At 43.5% G+C, this 25,869-nt stretch overlaps 1 protein-coding gene and 2 non-coding genes across 4 annotated transcripts; 2 read left to right on the forward strand and 1 right to left on the reverse strand.

The window, feature by feature from the left end:
• Positions 1–1,305: 1,305 nt before the first annotated feature.
• Positions 1,306–16,814, reverse strand: SIRT4 (sirtuin 4). 2 transcript variants are annotated; one of them, XM_005891477.3, is made up of 6 exons: positions 16,747–16,814; positions 13,203–13,703; positions 10,861–11,155; positions 10,349–10,560; positions 9,948–10,083; positions 1,306–8,269 (listed from the first exon to the last, which is right to left on the reverse strand). In XM_005891477.3, the coding sequence occupies exons 2-4, from the start codon at positions 13,700–13,702 to the stop codon at positions 10,408–10,410; spliced, it is 948 nt and encodes a 315-aa protein (XP_005891539.2). In that variant the 5' UTR covers position 13,703; positions 16,747–16,814; the 3' UTR covers positions 1,306–8,269; positions 9,948–10,083; positions 10,349–10,407. The 2 variants fall into 2 exon arrangements, with proteins under 2 accessions (XP_005891539.2, XP_070242125.1); XM_070386024.1 differs by lacking the exon at positions 9,948–10,083 and having other exon boundaries at positions 1,313–8,269.
• A 6,848-nt stretch (positions 16,815–23,662) lies between these two features.
• Positions 23,663–23,803, forward strand: LOC138991534 (U4 spliceosomal RNA). Its single transcript, XR_011467508.1, has one exon. It is a non-coding gene; the product is annotated as a U4 spliceosomal RNA (small nuclear RNA).
• Positions 23,804–24,462: 659 nt separating this feature from the next.
• On the forward strand, positions 24,463–24,603 carry LOC138991533 (U4 spliceosomal RNA). The gene has a single exon (XR_011467507.1). It is a non-coding gene; the product is annotated as a U4 spliceosomal RNA (small nuclear RNA).
• Positions 24,604–25,869: the final 1,266 nt, after the last annotated feature.

The raw sequence follows: 25,869 nt of genomic DNA on the forward strand, positions 1-25,869 counted from the left end.
CCAGACCTGGAAGTTGAATTAGAGGGACATTTCTAGGAAGTGAGTACCACAAGACCTGAATAATGATTAATAACCACGGATTATTTACTCTGCACCTGAACTGTGTGTCTCTAGATTCTCTGGGCAGCCCTATAAAATTTAGACACTATTAGCAAATTCTATTTTTCTAAGCTGAGCTTCAGTAAGAAAGGTCATTCACCCACCGAGAGAAATGCATCTGGTAAAGAGCAAGGAAGGGATCTGAAGCCAGACAGTCCAACAGAACATCGGCTCTTAACCATACCCTGCCCAGCCTGAGGCAGTGGGCTCTTCGCTTTGAGTCAGACCTGCCCTCCCTGTTTCTCTGTCTTTTGCTTCCAACCGTGTTCAACCATTTTTTTTTCTATAATTCCTTTCTAAACTCTACAAAGCCTTCACCACAGTCTACAAGCTGGTGTGTGTGTGCGTGTGTGTGTGTGTGTGCACGCATGCACACGCGCGTGCACATGCACGCACGGGAGAGAGAATTCTGGGAGAGCGAGAGGAATTCTGAGTGAGGGAGGCTGTGAGGGAATTCTGAGAGATGAAGGGTATGAGACAATTCTGAGACAAGGAAGGTGAGAGGGAATTCTGAGAGAAGGAAGGTGAGAAGGAATTCTGAGAGGAGAGTGAGAGAGAGGAAATTCTGAGGAAGGGAGGATATGAGGAAATTCTGGGAGAAGGAGGCCGAGAGGGAATTATGAGAGGAGGGTATGAGGAAATTTGAGTGAGGGAATTCTGAGTGAGGAAATTCTGAGAGAAGTAGAGTGAGAGAGAAATCTGAGTGAGAGAGGGTGTGAGGGATTCCTGAGAAAAGCTGGGTGAGAGGGAATTCTAAGAGAAGGTGGGTGAGAGGAATTCTGAGGAAGGGAGAATGCACTGTGCTTAGTCACTTCAGTCGTGTCTGACTCTCTGCGACCCTCCATCAGGCTCATGTGTCCATGGGATTCTCCAGGCAAGAATACTGGAGTGGGTCGCCATGCCTGTCTCCTGTGTTGACAGGCAGGTTCTTTACCACTAGTGCCACCTGAGAAGCCCGAGGGAGGGATGGAGATAGGGAATTCTGAGAGAAAGAGGGTGTGAGGGATTTCTGAGAGAAGGAAGATGAGAAGGAATTTGTACAAGCTGATTTTTTACATCATAGTCTTAAAGTATAATTAACAATAATAATTTCTACCTCTTGAGCACTTACGATATATTACTGTGCTAAGTGTTTTCTGTGTCTCATCTCTTTAAGTGTTCAAACCAGTTCTTTGAGATCCATACAGCTGCCTCCAGTTTATGGGTGAGGAACTAAAAATTCAGGTAAGTCAAGTCACTTGCCTGAGATCACACAAATGGCAGTCAGGATTTGACCAGACGTGTCTCTTTGGTGGGTTTCCCTGGTGGTGCTAGTGGGAAAGAACCCACTTGCCAATGCAGGTGACATAAAAGACACGGGTTCAATCCCTGGGTCGGGAAGATCCCCTGGAGCAGAGCATAGCAACCCACGCCAGTGACAGGAGCCTGGCAGGCTACAGTCCACAGGGTCACAAAGAATCGGACACAACTGAGGCAACTTAGGAAGCATGTTAAGTCTCCTTGACAATGCCTGAGCTGTTAACCACTAAGTCACTCAGCCAGGTTTCTCTACAAAAGTTTATTACTACACTGGCAATGAAATTCACCAGAGAGAGTGGAGAAGGGCACAGAAGAGAACTGAATTGGAAAAACAAAGATGAGAAAGGACCACGTGGACTATGAAAAGCCATGACTGAGCAGTTTTAAACCACTGGAGACTAACAGAATACACACTATCGGGTGTGTGGTAGGCAGCAAAGGAGTGCATGTGGATTCGTCTTTGGTCCCAACTTCTCCTTCATTTCATTCCTCCATTCAAAGAATATTTATTCAATACTCACTCTGGGCCAGACACTGCACAAAATGCTGAGGATACAATGTATCTGGGATTGGCCTGAAGACAATGATTTATTGTTAGTAGCTGCCATCAGTTTTCTGAGACTTTTTTTTTCTCTTTGCTTGTCAACTGGCATATGCTGTGTAACATATGCTATGTTCTACCTTCCAGACTGTGCCATGCATTTTGCACAATTACCTCCTCACCCTCACAACAGCTCTATAGTTGAAGGTATTATTACCTCCCCATTTTACAGATGAAGAAACTGACTCAAAGAGGCAAGTCATCTGTCAAAGGTCACCCTCTCATAGATGGTATAGCTAACACTGGAACCCAAATCTGGTCATTTAGAGGAAAAATGCCATCACATCGAGAATTGCTGAGGGTAGAGTGGGGTGTCTTAATCACTTTCATAACTCTGTCTGCCTGGTACTGTACTTGATATATACAGCACTCAATGAATAATTGCCGAATGCTGAATGAAGTGTTGGTCATTAGTGCTCAGCACCTTTTCCGCAGGCAAGAATGGGACTATTTTCAAAAGGAAATTCATCATTTAGGTTGAATGTCTATTTTATACATACTGTGCTACAGTATCATTGCAAGGGACAAATAATTAAATTAGACCTGACCTCGGCCTTCAAAGAACTGTAAAGTTCATTTTTTTTTTTGTTTGTTTTAACTTTTTAGCTGCCTGTCTTGAGGGATCTTAGTTACCCAATTAGAGACTCAACCGAGTGCCCCCTGAGTTGGCAGGGAGGAGTCTTAACCATTGGACCGCTCCGGAAGTCCCTATAAATATCTTCTTTCAATGGAAGGACACTGCAAGTCCCTGTTTGGATGAAAGAAAAATAAGATTTTAGGGGACTGTTTCTGATTCCTATTTTTTTCGGTGGATAAACAACAGAGTCCCCTGAGTACTCAAGCTGGGCTCTAAAAATACTCTCTTACGCAAAATCCTACCTCTTTTTATTATCCCAAGGGTTGGGGGAGTGAGAACTCCTGTAACATATTCCTGTAACAATCTTAATGAGCATCTGCGGGGTGCTTACTACAGGAAACGAAATACCGGAAACACTGTTACAACGGCTGGGATGATTTAAATGAATAAACACATAAACTGGACCGAGAGTAATGCGATGTCAGGATTAGGTATAACCTCAGAAGCTACAGTATCTTCACAGAGCTTGGCACATCACACACGTTCATTAAATAGTCTTTCACTGAAGGTACAGCGACACTCAACCATTTGCCGCAAACGAAGAAAAACCACGTGGCCTTATTTACCTTTTCTGATCACGTGATCGTGTGCTCCCAGGCCTGCCAATTCGCTGGCCACACTCCAGGATGGAGGATTTCAGTAGCAAATGTGACTGGCTTTCTTCTGGCCACGTGGCTCTAGGCTCCTCTTTTCTATTGGTGAACACTGGCCCAGCCCCAGCCTACCGCCGCTTACCCCGGGCCCCGGCCCCGCCCCTCTCGCGTGAGAGTAGAGGGTGTGGGCGAGCCAGCGCAGGCGCAGTGGTCGGTGTCCGTGGAAGGTGGGGTTGAGTTCTACAGAATCCCGCAGCAAGGACAGAGTAGGCGAGTCAAATGTGAGAAAAGGGTGAACTACACTCTGGGTCTCTCATTCTCTACATACATGCGCCTCCTTCTACATTCCCTCTGCTAGGAACACCTCCATTGCGTTTATCCTTGGTAGGCATCGAGGGGACCAGGAAAGTCAGTCAGTTCAGTTCAGTCGTTCAGTCGTGCGACTCTTTGCGACCCCATGGACTGCAGCACGCCAGGCTTCCCTTCCACCACCAACTCCCATAGTTTACCCAAACTCATGTCCATTGAATCGGTGAAAGTGAAAGAAAGTGAAAGTGAAGTCGCTCAGTCGTATCCGACTGTAGCCTACCAGGCTCCTCCGTCCATGGGATTTTCCAGGCAACAGTACCGGAGTGGATTGCCATTTCCTTCTCCAGGGGATCTTCCCAACCCAGGGCTCGAACCCGGGTCTCCCACATTGTAGACAGATGCTTTACCGTCTGAGGCACCAGGGAAGTCTATTGAATCGGTGATACCATCCAATCATCTCATCCTCTGCCGTCCCCTTCTCCCCCTGCCTTCCATCTTTCCCAGCATCAGGGTCTTTTCCAGTGAGTCAGTTCTTTGCATCAGGTGGCCAAAGTGTTGGAGTTTCAGCTTCAGCATCAGTCGTTCCAATGAATATTCAGGATTGATTTCCTTTAGGATGGACTGGTTTGATCTCCTTGCAGTGCAAGGGACTCTGAAGAGTCTTCTCCAACACCACAGTTCAAAAGCATCAATTCTTTGGCTCTCAGCTTTCTTTATAGTCCAACTCTCATATCCATACATGACTACTGGAAAAACCATAGCTTTGACTAGACGGACCTTTGTTGGCAGAGTAATGTCTCTGTTTTTTAATATGCTGTCTATGTTGGTCGTAGCTTTTCTTCCAAGGAGCAAGCAACTTTTAATTTCATGGCTGTAGTCACCATCTGCAGTGACTTTGGAGCCCCCTAAAATAAATTCTCTCACTGATTCCATTGTTTCCCCATCTATTTGCCATGAAGTGATGGGACCGGATGCCATGATCTAAGTTTTCTGAATGTTGAGCTTTAAGCTAACTTTTTCAGTCTCCTCTTTCACTTTCAAGAGGCTCTTTAGTTCTTCTTTGCTTTCTGCCATAAGGGTGGTGTCATCTGCATATTTGAGGTTATTGATGTTTCTTGCAGCAATCTTGATTCCAGCTTGTGCCCAGCATTTTGCATAATGTGCTCTGCATATAAATTAAATAAGCAGGGTGACAATATACAGCTCTGATGTATCCCTTTCCTGATTTGGAACCAGTCTGTTGTTCCATGTCCAGTTCTAACTATTGCTTTTTGACTTGCATACAGATTTCTCAGAAGGCAGATAAGGTGGTCTGGTATTCTCATCTCTAAGAATTTTCCACAGTCTGTTGTGATCCACACAGTCAAAAGCTTTGTTGTAGTCAATAAAGCAGAAGTAGCCACTGGACCACCAGGGGAGTCCCTCTTAAGACAAAACAGGTACACAATAAGGAAAAGTGGCTCTGGGGGAGATCCGAGTGAGTCTACTCAAAGGAGCACTCAATAGAAGACAAAGGTTTTGGCAGATGGAATGGCTTCTCATCTCACCTTCCCACCCACCTCCCATATCCTAGTGATAATGGCTGACATTTGCTCACTCTGCCAGGCACTGTGCTGTGAGCTATACATGCTTCATTAACTTGTCTAATCTTCATAGCCACCCAATGAAGTAGCTCCTATTATCCTCGTTTATAGAAACTGAAAATTAGATAAAATCAACTTGCCCAAGTTCACCTAACCACTAATTAGCAAGACAGGGTTTTGGAAATCCAAGTCTGCCTATATCCTAAGAGTTTCAGTGCATTGCTGTATTCCTTCTCTAATAAATTAAGAAGACTGACTCTGCTTTCTTGGATGAGTTTAAATTTCTTTTTGTTCATGTGACATAAAGATTAAGGAATCAGGGTCATTCCTGGTTGCCCAGAGGCTAAGACTCTGTGCTCCCAATGCAGGAGACCTGGGTGCAATCCCTGGTCAGGGAGCTAGATCCCACGTGCTGCAACTAAAGATTCTACATGCCACAACTAAGACCTGGAGCAGACAAATATTTAAAAAAAAATTAAGGAAACAATCTGGACATCAGAGGACCATCTTGAATCTCAACAAGAATAATATATCTGGAATTAACTATTATAGCTGGCAGCAACCTTTGCTCTTCCTTGGAGCAGAGTGGACAAGTCATCTTGATTTTAGCACTGCAAGCCCTGCATCAGGAAACTCCTTCAGTACTGGAAAATCTGGGATGGCTGGTCACCCTACCTAGGAGTGTTGCATTTTCTATCCATCCTGCCTCTGATCCTCTCAGGAAACATTTGGCATCCAATGAGGATTGACCTTGATGCATGCACAAGCATCTCTGGTGGGGTCAACCGAGCTGATACGTTGTAAAATACTTTGCACAATGCTTGGGATATAGCGTGTTCAACAAATGCTATTATTTAAGGGAGAGCCGAGAGGATACTCAGTTTTAACATCGTGAAAGGAGTATGAGTTAGTGGGAAGGAGATTTGAGTATTCTGTGCTTGTTTGCCTTCATGACTTCTACTTATGAAAACCGTGAGGACTTCCCTGATGATACAGTGGATAAGAATCTGCCTTGCAATGCCGGGGACACAAGTCCAATCCATAGTCTGGGAATGACCTCACATGCCTTGGGGCAACTAAAGCCCATGGGGCCCAGGTACTGAGTCTGAGCTGAAAAGCTTGTGCCCTGCGGCAAGAAGAGCCACAGCAATGAGAAACCTGAACACCACAGAGAAGAGTAGCCTCCACTCACTGCAACTAGAGAATGCCTGTGTGTAGCAATGAAGACCCAGCACAGCCACAGTAAATAAATTAATTAAAAAGCAAACAATATAATACAACTGTGATAGCAGAGTTGTGGAAGCAACTAGGAAGGATATGAGTGAAAGTCACAGCCAAAGCTGGATGAATGCAGTTAGAACCATGTAACCAGGGCAGCGACAAGCTGACAGCACCCGCTAGTAGAAGTCTGTTAGTCCAACTCAGGGCACTTAGAGCGGGTTGGGAACTGCAAAGCTAGAAGAAAGCAAAAGATGCAAAGTAAGAGACATGAGAAGCATCAGCTTCAGGAAATGCCAGGTTCCTCTTGAGGCAAATTTTTTTGCAAAGAATTCATTTCCAGAGGAAGTACAACCAAAACAAACATTCCTAAGGCCCTCAAGACTTGGTTTCATGAATCATGCCAGCATTAGGTGATAAAAGAGCCTGACCTCTCTCCCTGGCAGCCTAACCTGGTCTCCACTGCCCACATTGTTACCATTCTTGGCCAGGGGTGCTGTTGACTTCCACTTCAGGCTAACTTCCTACTAACTGGAATTTTCAGAGAGGTAGGAATCACTGCTGTCTAAAAGAACAGGGAGGAAGATCTACCTGGATTCTAGTCCTGGCTCTTTAAAAACTGTGGCCTTAGTTAAGTCTGGATCTTAGACAAAGTGAATCGGGGATGGACTAAATTTTCTCTCCTATCATTTCATGCCTGACTCTGTGACATCTTTTGGTAAGGAATGAGGGTGGGCGAGATAACACATCTTTTGTGAGCCACTTGAGAACAAGGAGCTGTATCTTTGTAGCCTTAGTAGATAAATACACTGTTGGTCAGTAACCATTTATGAGATTCATGGCGGGGAATGGCTTGGAATTCAAAAGACCCAGATTTGAATGCAATTATTGGTAGTACCGACTTTCAGTAACTGAGCAAATCTCGTTCAGAGCATCTTAGTATCTCTAGATGCAAAAAAGCTGGAGTGAGATTTACAACAACCTTACGCCTCTCCAGCATTAATGGATGGTTATGAGCAAACATATTGTGCAGGTGAAAAGAAAGCTATGTGTTTTCAATATCTTGGGTTATCCCAGTTAACTGAAATTTGCTTCCTAGGCAGATGCAGGATAAATGTATATTGCTTGCCCCAATTTCAGACAAAAGACTATCCAGAATAGGCTGTGAATCTTTCACCTGCCTCACTTTTTGATGAGATTGTGCAGAAAGCTTTAGCGTAGGACGATGATTCTCTCTGGCTAACACAGTAATCAAACAAGGCTTGCTGCTTCCCTCAGCAGAAACAAATCAATTTAAGAATCCACTTGGGAATTCACTGTTTCCTCTCTACAGACCAGGTTCAAGGCCCGTCTCATTCCAGCAGCTGAAATCAAGCAGAAATCCTTAGAGAACTGGGTCATAAAGCTACATTCATTTTCAGCTGATTAAAAAAATATAAAAGTACAACCCACATACCTAATGTGCTATTTAAAAAATGTTTCCTTTATCCCTTGGTTAGTAAAAAATTAATTCATATTATTGCTCATCATTTTTTTGAAAAAAAAAAAAAAAAGTATATCAAAATGATTCACTTAAATATATTTAACCATTTAGAATTAGAAATTAAGTCATTTCCTTCCCCCGACCCCCTTACTTAGGATATTAGTGAGATCCCTAGGTTAGCACTCTGGAGGTCATTCTGGTTTACATATTTCCTGGGCTCTTTCTTCTGCCTAATGAGATTTTTAAAAAGCAGTTTTCCTATCAAAAGAAACTGCAAGTCCATCTTATGGGGTAAATCTCATTAGCCTGAAGATTTTAACTCCTGAGCTCTGAAACCTGCTGGGTTCAGAGATGGTCCTGCAGAGAGATGTTGCTTTGCCGCCCTCTGCAGGCTACAGTTGGTAAGCCTCGGTCAGATAGAGGAAGCGGGGATGAATCCTTAGGTATCTGAAAAGAAAAGAAACAAGTTAATGCCAAAATAAGCCGACAGTGGGGAGGAGGAAATGGCTGTGTACATCAGTCCCCCATTCAAAAAACCATAGAATTTAGGGTATGTCACCTCTGTAAGGTGAAAACAGGATGTAAAACACTGCACTGCTTGATTCAACTTTTGTAAGAAAAGCTTTAGATTCAGTTACACCAGAATGTTAAATTTTGGTTATCTTGGTGGTAAGATTATGGGTAATTTGTATGAAAATCCTTTTTACTTATCTGTATCACCTGCACTTTCCATAATAAATATGTTTTATTCTAGTCATAAGACACTAGTTAAAAGTGATTGTGGGCTTCCCTGATGGGTCAGATGGTAAAGAATCTGCCTGCAATGTTAGATGCCTGGGCTCGATCTCTGGGTTGGGAAGATCCCTTGGAGAAGGAAATGGCTGCCCACTCTAGTATTCCTGCCTGGAGAATTCCATGGACAGAGGAGCCTGATGGGCCACAGTCCATGGGATCACAAAGAGTTGGACACAACTGAATGACTAACACTTTCAAAAGTGAGTGTGCCAAGGGGACTTCTTGGGGGCTAGCAGGGTTCTGTTCCTTGATCTTGATGCTCTACATCTTCATTAAAATAGTTTTAAAAAGTAGTTGTACAGGAACTCTCACACATAGCTGGTGGGGAAGCAGCCACTTGAGAAAACACTTTGATAGTTTCTTACTATCAAAGAACTAAAAACTAAACATATTCTTATCATGTGATCCAGCGATCTCATTCCTTGGTATTTGCCCAAATGAGATGAAAACGTATGTCCACAGAAAACCTCCACTTTATTCATAATTGCCAAAAAGTTGGAAGCAACCAAGATTCCTTCAGTAAATAAACAACAAATACCGTGTGAGTAAACAGGGGGAAGGAATGTATGGGAACCTCCTGTACTTTCTGCTCAATTCTGCCATGAACCTCAAAAAATAAAATCTGTTTTTTAAAAAAGTGGCTTTACTCCTCTGGGAATATATTAAAAACTACTGAATTGTATGCAGTAAATGAGTGAACTGTATGATATATGAATTATATCTCAAAGCTGGAGAAAAACCTTTTTCTTTAAGTGGTTGTACCAATAGTGAATATAGAGGTAGAGTACTAACACCTGCTACAATATGGGTGACTCTTGAAAACATTACACTAAGAGGAGAAGACAGACACCAAAGGCTACCTACTGTATGAACTGTCCAGGACAGGCAAAAACAGAAGATTAGTTGTTGTCAGGACCAGGGAGGGTGGGAAATGGGGAATCACTGCTAATAGGTTTTCTTCCTGGGATGATGAGAATGTTCTAGAAGTAGTGATGATTCATGTGTAAACTTTGTGAGTATACTAAGAACACATTAATTACATACTTTTTAAGTATACTTTTTAAAGGATGAACTTTATGGTATGGGAATCATATCTTAATAAAGCTGTTATTTTTGGTAATGGGGGAAAAGGCAATGGCAGATTTTGGAACATTGTCTTAAATAGCTATGTGCCTAGAATTCAAAAATCATTGTCTTTCCAATATCGCTTAACATACATAAAAAAATTAAGAATGGTTTCATTTAAGAAACCATTTCACTTAAGTTTAAACCATTTCACTTAACCATCAAGAAACCATTTCACTTAAGTTTCAGTTAAGAATGGCCATACCAAGACTTCCTTATTGGTTCAGTGGTTAAGAATCCATCTACCAATGCAGGGAACAGGGGTTCAATCCCCGGTCCTGGAAGATTCCACGTGGTGAAGGGCAACTAAGCCCGTGCCACAACTAGTGAAGCCCTCCTGCCTAGAGGTAACAAGAGAACACAACACAATGAGAAGCCCCTGCACCCCAACGAAGAGTAGCCCTCACTGGCCACAACCCAGAGAAAGCCCCTGCAACACAGCTAAAAATAAATAATAATTTAAAATGGCCATCCTTTTTTTTTGACCACGCCCTTTAGCATGTGGGATCTTAGTTCCCTGATCAGGTATGGAACCATGCCCCCTGCAGTGGAAGCATGGTATCGGACTTGAGTAGGAACTGGAATCTGGTATCTAAGGTTTTTTACCCTTAGCAGCAGAATTAAAGTGAAAGCCCAGTTTCCAGCTCCAGAACATCAGGCTGTGGTCAGCGTGGGTCTATTAACGGCAGCAACTCTCCACAACGAGAATCCAGTTTCAGAGATGCCAGGTCATCGGACCGCGTGGGCCCAATGTTCAGTATCACGATGGGCAGCTTCTTCTCTCGGGCAGTGAGGATGAACCTGTAACCTGAGTACACCTGTCAGGGCAGAAGAGGCAGGTGAGAGCTCTTTAGACGCAGAAAGAGCTGGACCAAATAGGGAGCCCCTCCAGGGTAAAGCCGGTTCAGGAGACATGGGTTTGATCCCCAGGAAGAGGAAATGGCAACCAATTCCAATATATTTGCCTGGGAAATGCCAGGCACAGAGGAGCCTGGCGGGCTACAGTCCATGGGGTCAGAAAGAATCAGACAAGACTTAGAGACTAAACCACCACCACTACCACCAGCACCAGGGCCTCCCAGCTTGCAGTCAGTTACCAGTAACAACAAGCCAGTTACCTGCAAGGATGATCCCACCACCAGGAGGGAGTCAGCTTCTTTCACCCTCTTGTGCACAAAATCAACCTTGTCAGGCTTCACCGTGTCCCCGAAGAAGACGACGTCTGGTTTCAGGGGGCCCCCACATCGAGAGCAGGATGGGACCTGGAAGCTCTGTACCTCCTCCTCGGTGAGAAAGACATCGCCGTCGGGAGCCAGGCCATGGGCCTCGGCACTCCAGGTTGGGTTCAGGACTTGGAACCGCTCCTGCAGCACCCCACGGGGAGTCTGCTCCCCACAATCCAAGCAGAGGACCCTGAAACCACAGAAGGGCCGACTGACCTGGGGGAGGCACAAAGCTGCCAGAGACCTTTCATCCCAGCCATCTCCAGCTCCTCCATCACGATGGCTTTCTCTCCCTGACACCCCCCGTTTCCCCTCATTTTATTAATATCTTGTCATGACCTCTTTAGCTATCACCTTCCTTCCAGTGCCTGCCAGCCTTCTAGAACAAAATGCATTTGTTTCTTCACCACCCACTCCCTGCTTAAATCTGCTGCAGCTCACTTTTATCCTTAACATGACTGCAAAGACTTTACCAGATAATTTCCTTAGTCCCGAAACCAGGGTTTTCCAACCCCCTCCATCTTCTGCTCTAATCATTTGCTGTAATTATCGCTGCCCATGGAAATACTTTTCCAGGAGTTCCCTGGTGGCCTAGTGGTTAGGATTCCAGGCTTTCACTGCCAGGTCCCAGATTTGTTTTAAAACATTTAAGAAAATGGGACTTCCCTGGCGACCCAATGGTTAAGACCCCCCACTCCCAATGCAAGGGGCACAGGTTTGATCCCTGGTTGGGGAGTTAAGATCCTGCATGCCACACAGCGAGGCCAAAGCGGGAAAAAAGAAATTTAAGAAGAGATGAAGAGAAAGGATAAAGTAGACTTGATAAAACTCTTTGAATCTGGGTGATGGTACGTGGGAGTCCATTATATGACTCTACTTCTGTGGATTTTTAAAATTTTCATCACAGAAAAAAACTTAATGAACCCATAGCCATCCCCAGCTCATTCCCTGACACTAACTTAGTCTGAGTCCTTCTGGCTGACCTCCCTGAGCCACTCTTCCTAATCCTGTCCAGCCTTCCTCAAATGCTATTTTTATCATATTGCTTTCTTGTTCAGAAACCACCAACAGCCCCCTTTGGTCTCTCACAACAGACCCAAATCAGCACTGCAAGATTTTTAAATGCATCCAGGATTTGGGTCTAGCCTTCCCAGACAAGCTGATTTCATACTAGTCTCCAAGGAGACCAGTCCACACTCTACAAAAGTTCCCTTCATATGGAAAGCCCTCTTTCCCTGCCTTTGTCAAGTTAAACCTGAGCTATTCTCCAGCCCCACCTCACCTATAAAAGCTTTCTTGATTACTCCTGTTTCTCTGAACCTGTAAAACATGTCTATCAAGGACCACATAAAATAACAGTCATGTGTGGAGTTGTTTGTCATTAAACCTGGTATTTTCGGGTCTCCCCCCAAAAAAGATTACCAAATTCTCACATATTATATTTTGGTATTATTTTATATATATATATATATATAATGCAGACCACATTTTATATTTTGGTTTTGACCCCTCCACACCGGCAAGGAGCACACCAGTACACACCACATGTTGCAGGCACCCAATAGAGTTTACAAATGGTGGACTGATTTCAGTTCGCAGAGAACTGTTTCCCAGGCTTAAAGATAAGGAAATGGGCTCCAATTAGCTACAAGTTACGACCAGGGCTACGTATGTTCACTTCATCAGTCTTTATTGGGTCCTGGCTGTCCTGTGATCTATGTGTCTAGGCACTGGGGACCCAGCTGTTTGTAGCACATGCTGTTTGGTGGTCTGGTCACAGTTCCCTGGGAACACTCAGAGGCCACCTGCATACAGATCTCTTGTAAGTGGCTTCCTAATTCTCTGGCCATAGAAGCTTTCCTGCAGGAGCAGAGTCAGTATTAGGGAGTTAATTCTCCCAGAGTCCCCCTCCACCAGTGAAGGATGGGAGATGATGGATAAACACCCCAGGTCCCTTGATTTTTCAGTAAGATGATTCTGAAACTGCTGAACAGTCAGAGAGCCAGCTGCCCCAAGCAGTAACACATTCATTAGCATAACCTTTCCCTAGCTCTCCTATCTTCCCTGTTTCACGTCCCATTCCCTCACTGAATTTGCTAGGATCAACTCCAGAGTAAACAACTTCCTCCTGAATCATTTCCTCGTGGTCTAGGGAAGACAGCAGTGATCAGCACGGCCAGGTCCCTGCTCTGACGGAGCACACATTTCTACATTCACTGTTTTAGGTTTTCCCGTACCTGTGCATGCATCCGTGCAGTTCTGTTAGGCGCTGACTCCCCGCCTTGGTATGCAAGGCATCCACATTTTGGGTCACCAACCAGTGCAGCTTTCCGAGTCTCTCCCAGTTGCTCAGAGCCCAGTGTGCAGGGTTAGGCTGGTGGGAGGAGAACTGAGGCCAGCCCACAAAGTTTCTAGCCCAGTACCGCTGGCTGACGGGAGCGCTCCGTACAAAATCCCCATGCTGGATAGGCCTCCGGTCTGTGCGGGCATAAAGTCCCACCTTTTCTGACCTGTAGTCTGGGATCCCTGACTCGGTGGAGATTCCTGCCCCGGTCATTACTAGGAGCCTCTTGGAAAGGGTGATGAAGCGTTGTAACTCTTTGACCTTCTCAGGGTCCAGAGGAGGACTTGGTGGCACAAATAACCCAGTGGATCTGAGTGAGCACTGCTGGCTGAAGTTTGCCCTCCAGTGGACTTTTGCTGTCCTTTTGAAAGTTAACCCAAAGCTCATCCTCATGCTAGAGAGAAAAAAAGCATCACAGGAGAAACTGTTTTTTTTTTTTTAATTACTTGTTTTTTATCTATTAATTGTTTTTTTGTTTTGCCACATGGTACATCCCATAGGATCCAGGGACCTTCCCTGAGACCAGGGATCGAACTGGTGCCCCTGCACTGGAAGCTCAGAGTCTTAACTACTAGCCTACCAGGGAAGTTCAGAAACTGGGTTTTAAAAATCAAGATAACCAAGAGAAGGGGGGTGGGGCAAGATGGGAGAGGGGATTAAGAGGTACGAACTTGATCTATAAAATAAATAAGCTATAAGGATATATAGTACAACATGAATATAGCCAATATTTTATAATAACTATAAATGGAATATAACCTTTAAAGATTATGAATCACTAAGTTGTACACCTGAAACTTTCAACTAAATGTAAAAAAGTTTTTTTCTAAATATTTATTTGGCAGTATCAGGTCTTAGTTGCAGCATGTGGGATCATTCAGTTGTGGCATGTGGGATCTAGTTCCCTGACTAGGAATTGAACCTGAGCCCCCTGCATTGGGAACATGGAGTTTTAGCCACTAGACCACCAGGGAAGTCCCTAAAAATTTTAATTTAATTAAAAAACATACAAAACAGATGAGTGAATAATCAATAGGTGGAGTATATAAATAGCACAAGATTAACCAAGAGCTGTTCATTGTTGAGGATCTGTGTTAGATCCAAGGATGGGGCTTCATTACATTACCTATCTCCACAATAACAAATAAAATTTTCAACAGTAATTTCTTAGAGGAATGTTTGGATGCCCTAGTGTGTCCTGGACAGTGGAAGTACAGAAATGCCAAAAGTCATGAAAATGCCAAGAGCCAAGTAAAATATACCCATATTTTATAAGCTCAGGAGATATGATCAGAAAATCAGAAAGGACTTCCTTGGTGGTCCAGTAGTTAAGACTCCCTGTTTCCAATGTAGGGAAACTGCAACATTCTGAGCCCACATGCTCTGGAGCTCAAGGGTCGCAGGGCAAGGAAGACCCCACGTGACACAACTAAGACCCAACACAGCCAAATAAATAATTTTTTTTAATGAGAAGAAAGAAGAATGGAGAAGTTTGAAGAGAAGCTTAAATATGGAATATTTTGCCTTCATGGTAGACAAAATTCCAATATCTGGATGATATTAGCAATCATATAGTATTTGGAGAAAACTATTTGAAACAACTAGACATAGTGAACAAGGGCAGGTAACTTAAAACGTATACCTCCCTCCTGTTGCCCTTGACCTAGACAAAAATGACAGCAAGGGCACATGATTATCAACAGTACAGCAGTAAACAAGGGCTAAGCTTAGCCTAAACTTACATAGACAAACCTTAACTCTAGGCAAGAAACTAAAAGAAAAGCCTGGGTAACATCCTTATTTAGTGCCCTTCTCCAGGGGTTCTTCCTGATCCAGGGAAGCCCAAACCCAGGTGGCATTAGTGGTAAAGAACCCGCCTGCCCATGCAGCAGACCCAAGAGATGCAGGTTCGATCCCTGGTTTGGGAAGATGTCCTGGAAAAGGAAATGGCAACCCACTCCAGTATTCTTGGCTGGGAAATCCCATTGTCAGAGCAGCCTAGAGGGCTACAGTCCAGAGGGTCACAAAGAGTCGGACATGACTGAGCGACTAAACAACAACCTTGTTCACAAAATAAAACGTATAGTTTTATTTCATGATAGCTCAAGCCTATCTTGTCTTCCTGGTCTCCTAAGAGCCATAGCTCTCCTATGCTCTGACCATCAGATGGGTATTAATTATGACTGGCAAATCTGCCAAGGCTTTCTGCATCCAAGGGAAACTGTATGTTTTGGTTTCCTAAAAAAAAAAAAAAAAAAAAAGGAAAGAAAAAAAAGAGGAGGAGGCCTCTAAAAAATAAAATCTATTTTAAAAAGGAGGGAGATAAAATGATAAAGCAGAATTCTAACATAATATAAGAACTATTCTGTCTCTCCCAGTAACACCTGGTGGTCAGAACTGAATTTCTTACAAACTTCAAAAAGTGAGTGGTTGGGACTTCCCTGGTGGTCTTGTGGTTAAAAATCTGCCTTCCAATGCAGGTGATGTGGGTTTGATCCCTGGTCCGGGAACTAAAGTAGTATTCCCTGGGTTTGACCCCTGGGTCAGGAAGATCCCCTAGGGAAAGAGATGGCAACCCACTCCAGTATTCTTGCCTGGGAAATCCCCTGGACAGAGGAGCCTGGTGGGCTACAGTGCATGGGGTCACAAAAAGTTGGACATGACTGAGTGACTAACACTTTCAACACTTTCTGGGAACTGAGATTCTGCGTGCCGCAACGAAGACCCGACACAGACAAAAATAAAAAATATTTAAGTCCTTTAATAGCTCATTGTTAACCTATCTATGACTCCATCTAAAGACGTCTTTATCAGAGGAACATATTTATATTTTTAGTTAAAACCATCCCTTGGGGGACTGTGTGTCCCAAAAACCTACTTCCCACTTTATAAATTAAAATTATCTTATTTCTTCATAAACTAAAGAGGCATATTTGAGCTCCAGTTTAGTTGATGAAACTGTTGCTCAGACTTCTCAGGATTTTATTAATGTAGTTAAGCACTCGCCTACCTTTTATTCTATTTCCCCCACATTCTATTAGTTTACCCTCAGTTGCAAATACAGATGCTTGGACACAGTGAAGAGTCGTGAGACATGACAAACAGTCTTCCTCAGCTTTTCTAGCTGAAAAAAAACAAGGCCTTGACATAGATTTTGATAAAATGTAGACATTCTCCAGTGACACTCACCCCATACGTAAACATTATTTTATATTGGGCTTTCCAGATCTGGGATCAGGACCCTGACTTTCCAAAGTAACACGTGAACAGCTAGACAAATACAGGTTCCCGATTCCTGAGACCAAAGGGCTCGGGAAACCCTGTTGAAAACATGCTCAACTGGAACAACTGCTCTCTCCCAGGTCCCACCAAAGGCAAAGAAGAGAAATGGAATCCACAGTTTCTAGAAACCTGCAGCCGGCACAGAACACACTTACCTTCCACAGCTTAAGGGACACTTTACGCCCAACAGGGACAGACGGGCTATATTTGCATTTTGGGAAATGTAGTTCATGAAGCAGAAATGATGCAAGAAAAACTACAAATCCCACAGTCCTTTGGGCTTCACAGTTGTAGGACCCAGATTGTCTAGTAAGGCCCCCTGTTGGCCTTCTCTGGTCGGAGGTTTCAAACCCAGGTATGCGATGTGCAGCTGTCTCCTAAGCCATCATGTTTTTGAGAGAGAAGCGGTTAGTTTAGATGCCAATGTCCTGAGTGCAAAATAGTACATCCAAGGACTTCCCGGATGGTCCAGTGGCTGAGACTCAGGGCTCCCAAAGCAGGGGGCCCCAGTCGATCCATGGTCAGGGAACTAGATCGATCATGCATGCCTCTCTCATGCCACAGCAAAGAACCAGCATAGCTAGATAAATAAATATTTTTTTAAATAGTACATCCTGTCAATTACAAATTGGCACTTGCAAATTTGTAATTGCAAAGAGCTGCAAAGAGCATTTGCCAGCGATTGAATAAAAACAAGGAGATTGAACCCTGTGCTGCTGCAGCTATTGACCTTCAACACCCCCTAAGGGAGTTCAGGGTGGAGTGAGGCACTCTGTGCTCCAGGGAATCTGGTGGGACAGGTCTTTAGATACATAGATATTTTCAGGAACTGATTTCATGATCCCAATTTTTGCCATCTCTTCCTATCTAGAAAATCACTAAATCCCTTCATGGTGCATCACTAACAGAACACCTTTTGTAAGCTCCCCTTTCACCAGAATCTTCTATATTAACCTTCCCTCACTATCTCTCAGAGCAGTCTCTCAGAGCTACCTGAGGTGCTGTCCACCAGGCTGCAGTCCTCATTTTACCCCAAATAAAACTTAACTCGCAACTCTCACGTTGTGCATCTTTTTTAGTTGACAATCCAAGTGGGAATTCACTCTCTCATTAGAAGCTTCAGCAATGGATCTAGGTTTGACTCATCCTCAACTTCAGTGTTTACAATCCTTCCCACGCATCGAAACGGAATCAGGTTCCCACCATGCAGTGAGTTGTGAAGAAATTCATTCACAAATGTCTAGAAAACTGATTACAGTTGAAAGGAACAATTAAAGTGAAATATAATACACAGGGACTAATATGATTACACATGTGGCTTCTCCAATTTTATTTCTCATCTTATGTTTTTATTAAATTAACCAACACAATGCCTGAGTCTTACTTCCAAAAATTCTGATTTAACTGGTCTGGGGAGACACGGGCACCAAGCCGTTTTACAAACTTCACAGTTGTTTCTAATACGCAGCCAGTGAGAGCCACTGATCTGTAGCGTGGCCTGGATAAGACATCAGTTTGTGCTTTAGAACACATCAAAGAAGAAGACCACTCTAAGGAACCACTTCCCCCATTTTAAAACGAAGTGAGGAAAATTCTCAGATGGTCCAGTGGTCACGACTCAGAGTTTTCACTGCTGATGGTGCATGTTCAATCCCTGGTCAGGGAACTAAGATCCCTCAAGCCACTGGACACCGCCAAACGAAACAAAACAACAACAACAAAAAACTGAGGCCCAGAGAAGAAATATGAAAGCTGGAGTCAGAGTTTACTCTCATTGAATGCATAGCGGTAAATATTGGTAAAGTAAGTTCAGTAGTTTTGAAGCACGAGGTAGATGCCCCCCACTCACCCACAAGGAAAGCGATTTGAGTTTATTTCCTGTATACAGAAACTCCAAAATATCAATAGCAGTATAACCAAGAGAGGAGGCTGGTCCCTGCCCAGATGAAAATAAGAGACCACATATTTCTCATCCTTCAAGTCAAGGCAACCTTGACTTCCAGACCAGAAAACTCTTTGGAGGTCAAAAGAGGAATGATGCTAAATTTACCCATAAGTTTTTTTGGTGAAATCCATCCTGACAGAGATTCATGCGCACACATTGGAAGATAGTAAGAGGCACCGAATAGGGACTCAGAACTAGGCAAATTGAAATGACTGGCCAAAGGAAACCCAGAAGAAATGCCTCATATGAGTGATTCAAGCTACCATGAGGTCGCGACTCTGAGTCCACCTGTGTGTCTATCTAGACGTACTGTACTCTTTTTTCCTCCTAACAAACATTTTACTTGTCTCACTACTTTTCGTCTTTGGGGGAATTCTTTTTTTGCAAAGCCAGGGCCTTGTCACTCATCACTGGTCTCGTAGTTAGGATTCAGCTCTCTCTCTGCAAGACCCGACCTCAATCTCAGGCTGGGAACCGAAACTCTGCTTCAAGCCACTGCAGGCCGAGGCTACCAGAGATCACTCTGGGAGCAGTACCTCCAGTCACACCTCAAATAGGTCCCTGGGCTGGGAGAATCACCTGACATGAATATTTTGTGCCTTAGTTAACCTGACCACGCTGGCTGAAAGTGAGTGAAAGTCGTTCAGTCATGTCTGACTCTGCCACCCCATGAATATACAGTCCATGGAATTCTTCAAGCCAGAGATACTGGAGTGGGAAGCTGTTCCCTTCTCCAAGGGATCTTCCCAACCCAGAGATCGAACCCAGGTCTCCCGCACTGCAGGTAGATTCTTTACCAGCAGAGATACAGGGAAGCCACAGGGAACCCTGGCTGGAAAAAAAAAAAAAAAAAAAGGATCAAAATGTAGACTGGAAACTAAGGCAAAAAATTATAATCCAGAATATTTTCTGCACAAATGAGTGTTTGATCAAAACCTATAGAAATGTCAAAACATGACATTACCCCCATCTCAGGCCAATATTATCCTGGAAAACTTCATATCCACATTATTTCCTCAGTTCTCCCAGGGGAATAAGCATCATTAAGAGACTGGCCAGGAACACAAGATTATTGTGCCTTTAGGCCCCAAAGAATCTCATGTTCTGGGGAGAAGTTAGCTGAGTTTTCCAGCTTTCTTAGTCTGGGAAGTCATCCGTGGAGGATGAAGTCATTCAAGACAGCTGGTGAAATACAATTTCCCTTGGTAGCTACCGACAGGCTGTAATGAGCCACCCAATCGAGACATTCTCAAGGGCTGAGAAGTTCCTTGGATGATGCTAGTCTTTGCATTTCTCACAAATCCACTGCACCAGGCATTAATGACAAAGTCCTCTAAGTTAATCACACTGTTAGTCTTTTCTTTTTCTCTCTGCTGTTTTTTCCTACTCTGGCTGTGGAAAAAAAAAAAAAGTTAACTAGACATCAGCATCAAACAGGTCTTTTTTAGAAAAAATTTTGGCTGCAGTGGGTCTTTGTTGCTGTGTGCTGGCTTTCTCTAGTTGCAGAGACTGGGGGCTACTCTGTAGTCGAAGTGCACAGGCTTCTGACTGCGGTCATTTCCCTTGTTAAGGAGCTGGGGATCTACAGCATGGGCTCAGTAGTGTCCCACGGGTTCAGTTACCCTGCAGCATGTGGGATCTCCCCCAACCAGGGATGGAACATGTGTCCCCTGCATTGGTGGGCACATTCTTAACCACTGGACCACCAGGAAAATCCCCAAACAGGCCCTTTTATGTCAGTTTTACATCTAGTTGATGACTACATAAATATTCAGTAAGCAATACATTGCACATTTCATGTTTGAAGTTTTTCATAATGAAATGTTGGGGGAAATACAATTTTCTCAGAGACTACCGTTTTCATCTTCAGATCAGATCAGGATCAGTCCCTCAGTCATGTCCGACTCTTTGTGACCCCATGAATCGCAGCACGCCAGGCCTCCCCGTCCATCACCAACTCTCGGAGGTCACTCAGACTCACGTCCATCGAGTCAGTGATGCCATCCAGCCATCTCATCCTCTGTCGTCCCCTTCTCCTCTTGTCCCCAATCCCTCCCAGCATCAGAGTCTTTTCCAATGAGTCAACTCTTCACATGAGGTGGCCAAAGTACTGGAGTTTCAGCTTTAGCATCATTCCTTCCAAAGAAATCCCAGGGCTGATCTCCTTCAGAATGGACTGGTTGGATCTCCTTGCAGTCCAAGGGACTCTCAAGAATCTTCTCCAACACCACAGTTCAAAAGCATCAATTCTTCGGCGCTCAGCCTTCTTCACAGTCCAACTCTCACATCCATACATGACCACAGGAAAAACCATAGCCTTGACTAGACGAACCTTTGTTGGCAAAGTAATGTCTCTGCTTTTGAATATGCTATCTAGGTTGGTCATAACTTTCCTTCCAAGGAGTAAGCGTCTTTTAATTTCATGGCTGCAGTCACCATCTGTAGTGATTTTGGAGTCCAGAAAAATAAAGTCTGACACTGTTTCCACTGTTTCCCCATCTATTTCCCATGAAGTGGTGGGACCGGATGCCATGATCTTCGTTTTCTGAATGTTGAGCTTTAAGCCAACTTTTTCACTCTCCACTTTCACTTTAATCAAGAGGCTTTTCAGTTTCTCTTCACTTTCTGCCATAAGGGTGGTGTCATCTGCATATCTGAGGTGATTGATATTTCTCCCGGCAATCTTGATTCCAGCTTGTGTTTCTTCCAGTCCAGCATTTCTCATGATGTACTCTGCATATAAGTTAAATAAACAGGGTGACAATATACAGCCTTGACGTACTCCTTTTCCTATTTGGAACCAGTCTGTTGTTCCATGTCCAGTTCTAGCTGTTGCTTCCTGACCTGCATACAAATTTCTCAAGAGGCAGATCAGGTGTTCTGGTATTCCCATCTCTTTCAGAATTTTCCATAGTTTATTGTGATCCACACAGTCAAAGGCTTTGGCATAGTCAATAAAGCAGAAATAGATGTTTTTCTGGAACTCTCTTGCTTTTTCCATGATCCAGTGGATGTTGGCAATTTGATCTCTGGTTCCTCTGCCTTTTCTAAAACCAGCTTGAACATCAGGAAGTTCATGGTTCACATATTGCTGAAGCCTGGCTTGGAGAATTTTGAGCATTACTTTACTAGCGTGTGAGATGAGTGCAATTGTGCGGTAGTTTGAGCATTCTTTGGCATTGCCTTTCTTTGGGATTGGAATGAAAACTGACCTTTTCCAGTCCTGTGGCCACTGCTGAGTTTTCCAAATTTGCTGGCATATTGAGTGCAGCACTTTCACAGCGTCATCTTTCAGGATTTGGACAGCTCAACTGGAATTCCATCACCTCCACTAGCTTTGTTCGTAGTGATGCTTTCTAAGGCCCACTTGACTTCACATTCCAGGATGTCTGGCTCTAGGTCAGTGATCACACCATCATGATTATCTGGGTTGTGAAGATCTTTTTTGTACAGTTCTTCTGTGTATTCTTGCCATCTCTTCTTAATATCTTCTGCTTCTGTTAGGTCCATACCATTTCTGCCTTTATCGAGCTCATCTTTGCATGAAATGTTTCTTTGGTATCTCTGATTTTCTTGAAGAGATCCCTAGTCTTTCCCATTCTGTTGTTTTCCTCTATTTCTTTGCATTGATCGCTGAAGAAGGCTTTCTTATCTCTTCTTGCTATTCTTTGGAACTCTGCATTCAGATGTTTATATCTTTCCTTTTCTCCTTTTGCTTTTCACTTCTCTTCTTTTCACAGCTATTTGTAAGGCCTCCCCAGACAGCCATTTTGCTTTTTGCTTTTCTTTTCTATGGGAATGGTCTTGATCCCTGTCTCCTGTACAATGTCACGAACCTCATTCCATAGTTCATCAGGCACTCTATCAGATCTAGTCCCTTAAATCCATTTCTCACTTCCACTGTATAATCAAGGGATTTGATTTAGGTCATACCTGAATGGTCCAGTGGTTTTCCCTACTTTCTTCAATTTAAGTCTGAATTTGGCAAGTAGCAAAAACCAAAAGTCTTTTGGAAAATATAGTGCAGAGCTGAAACAAGTCCAATGAAGGTTTCTAGTAGCCTTCCACTTGCCAACACAATGAGAGTGACTGTTACTTCAAACTCACAAACGCTGGGCATTTCTGTGGAAATAACCTCTCTCTGCCGAATTAATATGTCCTGCCCAGAGAAAACCTTTTCAGGTTAAATATTAAATTACCATATGATTCAGAAATTCCACTTCTAGATATATACACAAAAGAACTGAAATAAGAACTTAAACTGATACTTGAATGCCAATGTTCATAGAGACATTACTCACAATAGAAGGAAGAAACCTCCTGTCAAAGAATAAATGGATAACAAAATTCGTACAGTAGAATATCAGCCATAGAAAGGAATGAAATTCTGAAATATACTACAACATGGATGAACCTTGAAAACATGCTCTGAGATAAGGTAGATACAAATGGTCAAATAAATGTGTGATTCCCTTATATGAAGTACTCGTGGTGGTCTTGTCGCTAAGTTGTGTCCTACTCATGCGACCCCATGGACTACAGCCTGCCAGGCTCCTCTGTCCATGAGATTCTTGAGCTACTAAATTCATAGAAAGTGGAATATGGGTTGTCAGGGGTTGTGGGGAGAGGAATGGGGAGTTAGTGTTTAATGGGAACAGTTTGGGATGATGAAAAAGTTCTGGAGGTGTGCAGTGGTGATGGTTGCTACCGAACTGTACACTTAAAAATGGTTCAAATGGCAAATTTTATGTTATGCACACTTTGCTACAATTAAAAACAACAACAATAATAATGATAACCAACACTTTTTCAGAGGATAGTCACACCGTGAATCAGAAGCCAAGTGAACAGCACTCAACACAGAGCACATTTCTTTTCCTCCCCAATTCGTAGTCGTGAGTTAAGTTAATTAGCATGTTCCCTCCCACAATGCTTTGCTTCATTCTCCACTAAAAACTAAGCGAAATCAAGCAACTGAATCAGCGTATGTTTTTCCGAGAGCTCTTCATATCGTTGTCTAATTTTTATTCATTCAATATTTAAGGGTTTTGCCACGAGACGCCAATTCACCTTTCTGAAATAGGAACCTTGCTTATTGGGAACGATGAGAAGGGGCGTTACTCGTTAGCTTTGCGCAGTGGCAGTATCGTAGCCAATGAGGTTTATCCGAGGCGCGATTATTGCTAATTGAAAACTTTTCCCAATACCCCGCCGTGACGACTTGAAATATAGTCGGCATTGGCAATTTTTGACAGTCTCTACGGAGACTGAATAATTTCGGTTTTAAAAGAAAGTACTACTTTTTCGAGGCAAGTTATATATTTGTTAAATGCCTATGTGAGAAAATAGGCTCACGTTTTCATTTATAACCGCTTTGTGAGAGTACATTCTGTTTCCATTTATTCTAGCCGTTTATTTATTGGGTTTTGCGTTTTATGTTAAGCTTTCATGAAGATTACTTGATCAAACGTGGTTAGGCAAATCCAGTTTTTTATCCGTACTGTCTAGTTTTTTATCTTTGTAATACTAACAATTAAAATTTTTAGTTCGGGTTTTTGAAAATGCTTTTTTCTGGTCCCACTCTCACCTCCAATTCCTGGTTCTTCTTCGGTTTGTCCTCGCTTTTCCGGTCCTCCTGATGCTCTGTTTCCTCCTCAGAGTACAAGTCAACCCGATTCGTCTCTGTGACGTCATGCTAATTTGCATAACATTCCCCGGCATCCCCAGCGAGAGCGCTCTTATTTCCAAAATAATAGTGTTCGACAAGAGATGGCCCAACCACAAGAAGCCCCCTGCGCGGATGGGCCTTAAATGTAACTGTATGCAGGGAAACAGATTCAATCCACGAGCTCGCTGGCGGTCGCTCACCCTCAGTGAAAAGGCAGTTGTCATCCGTGGGGGAAGCGGGTGCGTGCTCACGTTCTCCAGCTTTGCGCAGTGGCAGTATCGTAGCCAATGAGGTTTATCCGAGGCGCGATTATTGCTAATTGAAAACTTTTCCCAATACCCCGCCATGACGACTTGAAATACAGTCGGCATTGGCAATTTTTGACAGTCTCTACGGAGACTGAATATTACTTGTATAAGAAAAGCTTAAAATTTCTTCTGGGCGTATAAAGTTTGGTTGTATTTTTTCTATGGCTGGTTTTACAGTATGTTGGGTTTTTCTAACCGTTATAATTCTGAGGTTTGCATAAAACTCGTGTTTGTACAGTCGGTTGATATCATCCAACTATCTCATTTTCTGTCATTTTCTCTCAATTTTACTTAGCATCAGAGTTTTTTTTTTAGCTTTTCATAACGTTAAATATATTTATCTTAAGGAGCCATTCTTCTGTGATATCTTACTTTTTCATTTTTTATTTATTTTTGGGTACATTGGGTCTTTGTAGCTGGTAGAGGCCTTTCTCTAGTTGTGGTGAGCAGGCTTACTCTGTTTCTGCGCTAGAATATTTTCTAATAAGTCGGTTCTTCGTATTAGGTGGCCAACCTATTGCCAACCTTCAGCGTCAGTCCGGCCTTTGAATATTCAGGACTGATTTGTTTTTCTAGGGTTGATTGGTTGCGATCTCCTTGCTGTCCAAGGGACTCTCAAGAGTCTTTTCCAAAACCACAGTTCAAGCGCATCAGCTTTCTTTATGGTCCTACTCTCATACCTATATTGACGTGAAAACATGCTTCACGGAGTTTGTTGGTTTCAGTTGCGGCGTTTTCTAGTCAACGTGATTTAGGGGTACGTGTCTAACTCCAGTATTCTTGCCTGGAAAAACCCATGGACAGTGGAATCTGTCGGGCTAAAAGCCCACAAGGGTCGCAAAGAGTTGGACATGATAGCACGCATGCACCTTGTCACACCTGCAAGTCCAGCCTGGAGGTTTTCCCACAGTACTACCCATGATTTTGGTTGTAATATTGTAGTTATCCTCTGGGAGCTCACAGTTGCCAAATGACCAATTTGGCTCCCATCACCCCTGAAGAGGCAGGGACTCTTAAGAGGGTCACGGATGCACAGAACCAGACAGAGGACTGAAAATTTTTCATCTATTTCCTTTTAAAAGGACCAGGAGGTGGTCCAGTGGTTAAGACGCCATACTCCTAGTTTGGGCTTCCCTTGTAGCTCAGTTGGTAAAGAATCTGCCTGTAGTGCAGGAGACCCAGGTTCGATGCTTGGGTTGGGAAAATGCTCTGGAGAAGGAAATGGCAACCCACTCCAGTATCCTTGCCTGGACAATCTCATGGACAGAGGTGCCTGGTGGGTTGCAGTCCATGGGGTCCAGAGTCGGGCACGACTGAATGACTAACACTTACTCCCAGTTCAGGGGGCCTGGGTTCA

The sequence above is a fragment of the Bos mutus genome, chromosome 17 (assembly GCF_027580195.1).
Source record: "Bos mutus isolate GX-2022 chromosome 17, NWIPB_WYAK_1.1, whole genome shotgun sequence".
Classification (NCBI taxonomy): domain Eukaryota; kingdom Metazoa; phylum Chordata; class Mammalia; order Artiodactyla; family Bovidae; genus Bos; species Bos mutus.

Coding starts and splice junctions, on each gene's coding strand:
- SIRT4 (XM_005891477.3), bottom strand. CDS start 13,702: ATGAGGATGAGCTTTGGGTTAACTTTCAAAAGGACAGCAAAAGTCCAC. Junction 11,156..13,202: donor CTGCACGGATGCATGCACAG/GTACGGGAAAAC, acceptor CTGTGGTTTCAG/GGTCCTCTGCTTGGATTGTG. Junction 10,561..10,860: donor TGGTGGGATCATCCTTGCAG/GTAACTGGCTTG, acceptor CTGCCCTGACAG/GTGTACTCAGGTTACAGGTT.